Source organism: Pristiophorus japonicus, chromosome 6 (assembly GCF_044704955.1).
Source record: "Pristiophorus japonicus isolate sPriJap1 chromosome 6, sPriJap1.hap1, whole genome shotgun sequence".
Lineage (NCBI taxonomy): Eukaryota > Metazoa > Chordata > Chondrichthyes > Pristiophoridae > Pristiophorus > Pristiophorus japonicus.
Window position 1 is genome coordinate 157,265,917 of NC_091982.1, and position 10,091 is coordinate 157,276,007.

The 10,091-nt window shown below is 50.5% G+C and overlaps 1 protein-coding gene across 2 annotated transcripts in view; it reads right to left on the reverse strand.

Annotated features, from left to right (window-relative positions):
- LOC139265832 (presenilin-associated rhomboid-like protein, mitochondrial) overlaps positions 1 to 9,539 on the reverse strand; it is a 33,231-nt gene extending 23,692 nt beyond the window's left edge. Inside the window, exons 1-4 of one of the 2 annotated variants that reach the window (XM_070883307.1) lie at positions 9,447 to 9,539; positions 2,513 to 2,735; positions 1,561 to 1,663; positions 879 to 1,012 (exon numbers count right to left, since the gene is read on the reverse strand). In XM_070883307.1, coding sequence (XP_070739408.1) covers positions 879 to 1,012; positions 1,561 to 1,663; positions 2,513 to 2,735; positions 9,447 to 9,529 — 543 coding nt within the window. In that variant the 5' untranslated portion in view covers positions 9,530 to 9,539. Of the gene's footprint in view, positions 1 to 878; positions 1,020 to 1,560; positions 1,664 to 2,512; positions 2,736 to 9,446 lie in introns of both variants that reach the window. The other variant, XM_070883308.1, reaches the window with a different exon arrangement.
- Positions 9,540 to 10,091: the final 552 nt, after the last annotated feature.

Sequence of the window (10,091 nt, forward strand, 5' to 3'; positions counted from 1 at the left end):
CTGCCCTCAGATGGTGGTTAAAGATCCCATAACACTATTTGAAGAAGAGCAGGCGAGTTGGCCCCGGTGACGAACTCCCCTGCCTCTGCGAAAGGTCATTGACCTGATACGTTAACTCTGTTTCTCTCTCCTCAGATGCTGCCTGACCTGCTGAGCATTTCCAGCATTTTCTGAACATATTAAAGGCACCATCCTGACTGCAGTGACCTCGAAACATGTTGCTTGTGGAGCACAATTTCTAATCACATTACAGTGGATCCTCCCTCTCCCCCGTTTAAGTGACCATCGATTTCCTATACAGTTATTAAAATACATATACTTACTCATGACTAGAATTGTGAGTGAAACTCTGTACTGAAACACAATAAGCTATTTGAGCTTGGTAGCTTTTATAGCCTAGCTTGTCCCAGTATTTCCACAGAAGCACTTTCATTCGGAGATTGCTGGATGGCTAGCAGGAGTGAGCACTCTGGTTAAGTTTCCTCTGTCTGGCCAAAGGGAACAAATGGCATTTCTCTCGCCAAGCCAGCTGGCACTAATTTGGGTTATTCTGGTCAATGTGCCTCAGCTCACTGAGTTAGCAGAGTGCTGATCCAAATTACACCTTACTGTCACTTGAAAAGTATACCAATCAACTGCACACAAGCAGTATTCACTGGTCGAGAGGGTGACCATGCAGTGGCGTGCTCCTAGGCCTATGAAAGTGGCAGTATCGATCTGCCTCCCCTCCTCCTCGTGACTTTACTGTCGGCTTATTACCCCACACCCAGGAAATAAAAGCCAAGATGTAAACTTAATAATCAGTAGCCTGCAACTTAATAGAAGCTGGAAAAAGCAAAAAAAAATGAAAAGTAGCGGAAGTTTTGCGAACCATTTACCTGCTTCCTGATGTCGCCTGCTTTAGGTGGTTGATGTTTTTCCAACCATTCCAATCGCAGATCATTGAAGTAGCTTTGGACTCTGGATTTGAGAGATTCATACTGCCAGATGGCTGCAACTCCGAATGAGGATCCTGTGAACTACACGAATTAGTGCTCAGTGTTCAGCTAATAACTCAGTTTAGTATACAGCACTCCTGCTGGATTAACCCAGCCTCTTCTCCCACGCTGTTCAACCGTGAAAGGACAAGGTCTATAGTGCAATCCCCCAGGTAAAAGAGCAACGACCATATTACAGGGAAGCAGGCAGAAGGGCCAAGGTGCACACAGCAGGATACCTGGCGAAGGGCCCAGGCCCACAGTATAACATACCAGGTAAAGAACCAAGGCTCAAAGTGCAGGACACAACGTGAAAGGCCATAGTACCGGACAGCACCAAGACTGAACAGATTATAAGAGAAATTGAGGCATCCTTCATACTAATGACAATCAAGAAAATACATGGCTACCCCGCACCAAGGGTCTTTTAACCTTCCACCCAGAATGTTCCTACCTCCATCCGCTTCCCAAAGTTCCCACAAAGATGAATCGGACACTCGAAGTTCATAATGAGGACACTCAGGACTGAATATTTTCATTGGAGAATGTAAGCATATTTAGAAACAAGAAAAGGCTATTCGACCTTGCAGAGCAGGAGGGTTGAGAGTTGAATTCCCGGGCTGTGCTGAGGCTCTGATGTCGGTCAAGGTGGCAATACGAGCAGACGAACAAAGGGATTCAGGAATCTGGGTGTATAAATTAACAGAATACTCGCAGATACAAACAGGCTAACGCAGCCCTGTGCTTCATCACATACTTGGCAGAATTTGAAATTAAGGACATATCACTGCAGCTACATACAGCGGTGGGCAGATTCACTTGGAATAGCTGGTTCAGTTTTAGACTATTTTAAAATGCAGATACTGCCCTGGAGAAAGGTCAGCAATCTAATTTGAAGGGTCTGAACTCTGATGAAAGAATGAATAAACACGGGTTATATTCTCTGGGTAGGAGTTGCTTAGAAGTGATCTGATCGAGGAAGGGGATTGATGGGGTAGAGAGGGTTCAACTCTTCCATCCACATCAAGGGGACATCTTAGGATTTGAGCTAAACTGGTTAACAAATCTAGGAAAAAAACTTCTGCATACAAAAGGATTGCGAGAACGTGGAATGCACGACTCCAGCAGGTTGCAGACGCAGAATCAACAGAGGTGTGTAAAAGGGAAATACTTAGTTGGAAAGTAAGGACATGGTGGAGGATCGGGATTAAAGAGATACAGCAGTCATGACTCATTGGGCTCAATGACTGTTCCAGTGTAAATATGGCCTCAGCATCCCAGGCTAGGGAGCGGAAATGATCAAGCCGAGTTCCTGCTCCTGAGCGCAGTGCAGTGACAGCACACATGAATATGCTGGGTGAAGACAAGATGCGCAGTCAACTAACAGCCTGCTGGCACTCACTGTCCAGGGACACACATGAAGAATGTCCGCTCAGGGGAAGTACCAGAGGGTAGCCAGTTCCTGTGGAACTGTACCTCAGCATTCCTCAGAGTCTTCAAGAGAGGAGGGAATAACTTCATCAATGCCAACTCACCCCGACAGTAAACACAAAGGGTTTGATAAGCTGTCTGAACGAGCGTGATGATGATTTAGACAAGATGGGCTCTTCCAGCAGTGAGGTCAGGCTGCTTTTGCTTGTCTGTTTGGTACCCGAGGCCAAGTCTTTTGGAGTCGTTTCCTCCGGCTCCACTTTCCGGGGTTCATTTTTCTTTGGTGCTTTTTTAAACCCACGTCTGGGTTCAGTGTAGAAAATTAACCTGCAAGAAAAGAGGTTTATACTGTTTACAAATACTTCAAAACAATCACTGTACATACACTCAGCACTGGACTAATGCCACACAAAACACAGTACTGTATGCATCAGCACTGGACCCACCGCTGCCCCGGGTGCTGCACTGCAGTACAGGTGCTGCCAGAACTAAACAGCCACAGCTGGCATTGTTGGCCAACACACGGTCTCAGTTTACTGTGGATATTAACCTGCTGAAACACGGAGCAGGCCAATATCTACGAATGGAAACACATTTAGCCTGTTTCATGTAATAGAATAGGATTATTAACTCTCAAGTCTCAAAAATCCTGAACAAATGTTACCCACAGCTCTTTCAAATAGTGAAAATGTTATATCAATGTGTTCCTGGGGGAGACAAGTCTTTAGTTCCCTTAAGCCCACGCGCTAAACGTAGGTTTAGTACAAGAGGCCCAGATTTTGACCTCATCCCACCCATCTCTCCATGTACTGCGCTGCAGTATAACTCCTTTTTAGGCAGTCCCCCAGAGTTGAGGATGACTTGCTTCCACATTAAAATGAGTTCTAATGTGAGACCAATGCGGGATCTGCAGTCTCTGTCACAGGTGGGGCAAACGGTGGTTGGAGGGACGGGTTTGTCGTACGCTCCTTCCACTGTTTGTACGCGGCTTCCACGGGCATCCGGCGAAGAGACTCCAAGTGTTCAAAGTATAACTAGTCCATTTGATTTTATTCCTCTGCTCCATACCTCCCTCACTACACTCTACACAATGGGGGTGTGGAGGGCAATACTAGTGTTAAATCATATTTAAGGTTATTGGTTTAAAGTGACTCCAAAAAAAACAAATTCTCATTTTTATTCCATGGGATTCCAAGATTCTTAACCACTGCAGGAATCACATCCCTCAAATCCAAATCAAAAAAAAAAAATCTGAAACCAGTAGCCTTGACCACCAAAGGGGAGACTTCCGCTTCAGCACCCCCAACATATCAGGAATGTGTCCTGCCAGCCTCTGATCTTCCCTCCATTTGGATGGAGTGTAACAGTCTGAGGGCACGCATTTTCCCAATATGCGCCTCCAGCATGACGCCTTACCTCATTGCCATTTATGGGACCTCGGCTGTGCACAAACTGGTTGCTGTGTTTCCCTAAATATAAGTGACTACACTTCAAAAGCACTTAACTGGCTGTAAAGTGCTTTGGAGTGACTGTGCTCGATAAATGCAAGTTTGTTAAATATCTGCATTTTTGATTAAGCCAGAGGTCACAGACCTTGTTACTATCCACTGACTGCAGAGCCAAACTATCACTGCTTTATTACACAAATAAGCCGTAAACAGCAGGAGCCGCAGATATTTTGTATGCATAGCTTTGCTGTTGGTTTCTGAGCTGCATATTCAAGGATTGCTGCACTGAACAGTATTCTGTGTCGCAATTGGGATTGAAGTAAAGTTCAAGGCGGTGTGTGTGAAATGTTCCTACTATGTCGATGTAAACAGTGAAAAACACCAGTATTAAGAAACTCCTCACATTTACATTGCAGCTCATCACATCCTCAGGAAGGCGCAAAGTGCTTCACAAACAAAGCAATCGGGGAGGGGGGAATTGTGGTCGGAGGCGAGCGTCTCCGACCGGAATTTTTCTTTTTTTAATAAAACGAAAATACCTGGAGGTCCCGGAGGAACGTAGGATTGCGGTCGGAGGCCTGGTTTCGTAGTCCAGCATACGAGAACATATTCGTTTTCCAGGTACATATTCGTTTCCTGGGATCACGTGAGCCTGAACCGCCAATGAACATCTAGTATTCTCATTGATAATAATGCTGAGTTCCGTTTGTACGAGCTTCCATTACAATCAATGAGAATATTCCCCAAAAACAAGAAACACAATAAATTTTAAAAGCACCTCACACATTTAAGATTAATTGAAATTGAATGTAATTAAATGTTTTAGAAAAATAATTATTTTTTTGAAATATTTTTGAATGTGTTTTAATAGCGTTAAAAAGAAACTTACCTTAATGGACAGGGTTTTTAATATAAAAATCAAATTTAATTTTTCTGTTTTAAGACTCTTACGCTGGTAAAAGTAAGCTATACGCCTGCTTTTACCAAGCGTAAGAGTTTGAAGGACATTCGTTGGGCAAAGAGCCCAATCTCTGCCCCGCGGATGTCCTTCCTGCGGGGAAGCGTGCGGTCTGTCAGAAATTGACAGACCGTAAAAGCCGGTTCTCGGCACATGCGCATCGTGCACCAAGAACCGGCTTTTGCGAGGCCTCTTCAGGTGGGTGCGCACATCGTACACACCCGGAGAGGCCACAATTTTCGGCCCAATATGTTTGAAGTTCAGTCACGCTGTGGCTCAATAGTAACACTCTCACCGGAGTCAGAAGGTTGTTGGTTCAAGTCCCACGCCCACTTGAGCACAGAATCTAGGCTACCATCCAGTGCAGTACCGAGGGAGTGCTGCACTGCTAGAGGTGCCGTCTTTCTGACGAGGCGTTAAAATGAGACATCGTCAGCTCTTTCAGGTGGACGCAAAACATCCCATGGCATTATTGTGAAGAGCAGCTCTCTCTGGTGCCCTGGCTAATATTTATCCCTCAACCAACATTACTAAAACAGATTATCTCATCATCACCACATTTGTGGATCCTTGTTTTGCACAAATTAAATGCCATGTTTCATATAATTACAACAGTGATTACACTTTAGAAACATAGGGCCCAAGTTTCCACAAGAAAAATAACAGGCGCCCCTCCGAGCTGGACGCCCGTTTTTCGCGCCTAAAACGGCGCCTAAAAAAAGAAATCGCGATTCTGGAGCGTTCTGCAGCTCCTTGTCTGCCTGGCGCGGCGCCCAGGGGGGCGGAGCCTACACTCGCGCCGATTTTGTAAGTGGGAGGGGCGGGTACTATTTAAATTAGTTTTTTCCTGCCGGCAACGCTGCACGTGCGCGTTGGAGCGTTTGCGCATGCTCAGTGTGAAGAAAACATTGGCACTCGGCCATTTTTGTAGTTCTTTGTAGCTGTTTAGTTTTTAAAATTTTTTTAATAAAAGTACATTGCCATCAGCACAGAGGCTTCTTGTAGCAGTGAGAAGGCTGCAGGAAGCCTCAGAAAGTTGAGGCAGCCGATTCCCGACGACCTCCGCCTTTTGCCGTCGGGAAATGGCTCCTCAATTTCTGAGGCTTCCTGCAGCCTTCTCTCTTTCCCGCCAGCGGTCTGGAACGGCTCCATTCCCTTCCCCCCCCCCCACCCGCGTTCGTCGGCTCCCTTCCCTCCCCCCCCCGCGTTCGTCGGCTCCCTTCCCTCCCCCCCCTCCCGCGTTCGTCGGCTCCCTTCCCTCCCCCCCCCCACCCGCGTTCGTCGGCTCCCTTCCCTCCCCCCCCCCCCCGCGTTCGTCGGCTCCCTTCCCTCCCCCCCCCCCGCGTTCGTCGGCTCCCTTCCCTCCCCCCCCCTCCCGCGTTCGTCGGCTCCCTTCCCTCCCCCCCCCCCGCGTTCGTCGGCTCCCTTCCCTCCCCCCCCCTCCCGCGTTCGTCGGCTCCCTTCCCTCCCCCCCCCCCCTCCCGCGTTCATCGGCTCCCTTCCCTCCCCCCCCCCCCCGCGTTCGTCGGCTCCCTTCCCTCCCCCCCCCCCCCCCCCCGCGTTCGTCGGCTCCCTTCCCTCCCCCCCCCCCCCCGCGTTCGTCGGCTCCCTTCCCTCCCCCCCCTCCGCGTTCGTCGGCTCCCTTCCCTCCCCCCCCTCCGCGTTCGTCGGCTCCCTTCCCTCCCCCGCCCCCGCGTTCGTCGGCTCCCTTCCCTCCCCCCCCCGCGTTCGTCGGCTCCCTTCCCTCCCCCCCCCCCGCGTTCGTCGGCTCCCTTCCCTCCCCCCCCCCCCCCCCGCGTTCGTCGGCTCCCTTCCCTCCCCCCCTCCCCAACGTTCGGTCGGCTCCCTTCCCTCCCCCCCCTCCGCGTTCGTCGGCTCCCTTCCCTCCCCCCCCCCCCGCGTTCGTCGGCTCCCTTCCCTCCCCCCCCCCCGCGTTCGTCGGCTCCCTTCCCTCCCCCCCCCCCCCCCCGCGTTCGTCGGCTCCCTTCCCTCCCCCCCTCCCCAACGTTCGGTCGGCTCCCGCCCGCCCGCGTTCGTCGGCTCCCTTCCCTCCCCCCCTCCCGCGTTCGTCAGCTCCCTTCCCCCCCCCCCACCCGCGTTCGTCGGCTCCCTTCCCTCCCCCCCTCCCGCGTTCGTCAGCTCCCTTCCCCCCCCCCACCCGCGTTCGTCGGCTCCCTTCCCTCCCCCCCTCCCGGGTTCGTCAGCTCCCTTCCCTCCCCCCCTCCCCAACGTTCGGTCGGCTCCCGCCCGCCCGCGTTTGTCGGCTCCCTTCCCTCCCTCCTCCCGCGTTCGTCGGCTCCCTTCCCTCCCCCCCTCCCCAACGTTCGGTCGGCTCCCGCCCGCCCGCGTTTGTCGGCTCCCTTCCCTCCCTCCTCCCGGGTTCGTCGGCTCCCTTCCCTCCCCCCCTCCCCAACGTTCGGTCGGCTCCCGCCCGCCCGCGTTCGTCGGCTCCCTTCCCTCCCTCCTCCCCACCCCGCCCGCTCCCCGTTCAGTCGGCTCCCTCCTCCCTCCTCCCCCCGCCCGCATTCGGTCGGCTGCCTCGTTTTGTGAGGCTTGCTGCACCATTCTTCCTGGCTGAAGCACTTTCACACAGGTAGGAAGATGGTTTATTTAATCTTTTCCTTGCTTATAAATGTTTATTCAGGTTGGATTTATTTGTATAATATTTGTATAAGTATAAATAAGGATTGATTGTAGAATTTAATGAGTTCCCCCCCACCCCCCACCTCGTTCTGGATGCCTGATTTGTAACCTGCGCCTGATTTTTTAATGTGTAGAACAGGTTTTTTCAGTTCTACAAAAATCTTCACTTGCTCCATTCTACTTTAGTTTGGAGTACGTTTTCACTGTGGAAACTTTCAAATCAGGCGTCAGTGGCCGGACACGCCCCCTTTTGAAGAAAAAATTCTGTTCCAAAGTAGAACTGTTCTACCTGACTAGAACTGCAGAAAAAAAAATGTGGAGAATTGCGATTTCTACGATAGTCCGTTCTCCACCAGTTGCTCCTAAAAATCAGGCGCAAATCATGTGGAAACTTGGGCCCATAGAAACATAGAAAATAGGTGCAGGAGTAGGCCATTCGGCCCTTCGAGCCTGCACCACCATTCAATAAGATCATGGCTGATCATTCCCTCAGTACCATTTGTACTTCATTTGTACTTCATTTGTACTTCATTTGTACTTCATTTGTACTTCATTTGTACTTCATTGATGTAAAGTGGTTTGAGACATCCCAAGGTTGTGAAATGTGTTATATAAAATATTTTTTTTTATTTAGGCAAACACGATACAGCAGCAAGATCCCTCAAATAGCAAATGAGATTACTCTATTTTTGGTGGTGTTGGCCAGGGAAACAAGGTCTTTTACATCCACCAGAACAGGCAGATGGTTTCAGGCACCTCTCACAATGCAGCACGCAGTGCTAGTCTAAATTATGTACCTAAACCCTGGAGTGGGGCTTGAAACCATGACATGCTAACTCAAGAGGCAAGAATGCCACTAATTCAACCAAGCTGCCATTTTTATGCACAAAAATGTTTCACAATTACAAATTTCACCCTTTCAAGTTGGGATTGTCTGGAGTTGGTATTTTGAGCTGTATAACACTGGAGTAACATAGCGGAACAATTTGAGTAGATGATTTAAGATTATCGCAACATCATCATCATAGGCGGTCCCTCGAACGAGGATGACTTGCTTCCACGAGTTCACAGGTGTTTCGATGAAGGACCCGATGTTCCAGTCCTGAACTCCAATCGAGGGGGTGGAAGATGCCTGTGTGTGAATTTTTTTAACATGTGGTGACCGTTGCACACCAGCCACCACATGGGCTTGACAGAGCTCGGTCTTGGTCCAGTGGCAAGGGTTAATCAAGATGACTGGAGACCTGCTCTGCTGCACGGACCTAGTGCATACACATATCGCAGTGTGGGCTGGCCCGTGCTGCCCCTGGGCCCTCGGCTCTTCTGGGGCCCATAACCTCATCAGTTGCACCTCCGCCACGATCTCTCACCGCTCCTCCACCATAAACATTCACCGCATCTCGCCACAAACACTCGTCGCTCATTTGCCCCGACCTTCTCACTCCTCTGTACCTGGGCCCTGCCGATGTTCCTGTCCACGCTCCAAAACGGCGACTGGGTTTTAATGACGTCACCCAGTCGCCCATCAGGGATTCATTGCACAACTTTACAGTATCTTAGCTTAAATAGGATTTTTCGTACTCCCCTACCGGCAACAATATACCGAATTCGTCAGGTCGGAGTTGGAACCCACATCCTAAATGTTACCCTGTCTATTATCCACCAGATGTGGACTGGCCTTTCTCACGTTTCTGTTTCCTTGGCTAGCTGATGGAGCTGGGTGGAGGGGAGGTGGTGCAGCTGGTGATGGTGGCTGGGGGGGAAACCAGGCGACGGTGGGGGGAGTGGAGATGTTGGGGCCAGGGGCAACGGGTGACAAGAGTGGGGTGGGGTGGAGGTGACGCTGGGGCTGACACTGGGACTTGGGGTGGGGTGGGGGTGAACACCGGGGGGGGGTTTGGGAGCCTCACCTGTCCGCTCGCTCTGCCACTCTCTCACAATGACAGGCCCCTCCCTGTATTGCCAGCCCCGGTGCCGCCGTTCCCTTACCTGCCGCCCCGCGCTCTCCCTGTCCCCGGGCTCGACCACGACAGCAGCCCGTAACCACGCGCCGCGCAGGTCCGGTACGCCATCTTTCCCAGCTTTCGCTGCCGGGTCACGGGGCAACATCCGGCTCGCTGACCTCAGGTAGCCATCTTGGTAAAGGGTCGGCGAGCGAGGGACATGGAGAAAGAGACAGTCATAGAAAGTGGCAGAGACCTTGAGGGGAAGACAGTGAAGGAGAAGGGGCACATAGAGAGGGCAAGTAAAGCAAAATACTGCGGATGTTGTAATTCTGAAAGGAAAAGAGAAAATTCTGGAAGCACTCAGCAGCTCAGAAACAGGGTTAACCATTCCTCAGAACTGGAAAGTGTTAGAGATGAATAGCATTTGTGCAAATACTGAGGCAGGGAAAGAACACAAGGGAAGGCCTGTGATAGGGTGGAGGGCAGGAGTGATTAAATGACAAAAGGGATGGTGGTACAAAGTAAATGGAAACAAACAAGACTGGAATGCATAGTCGACACGGGCAACAACATTGTGATTTGATTTGACAATGTCATCCTAATTGACATTTTAAAAAGAGTAGAAACAAACAATGGATCCAGAGACGGTTAACACAATGTCCAAGAGAAAATGGGAGAAATGGTTTAA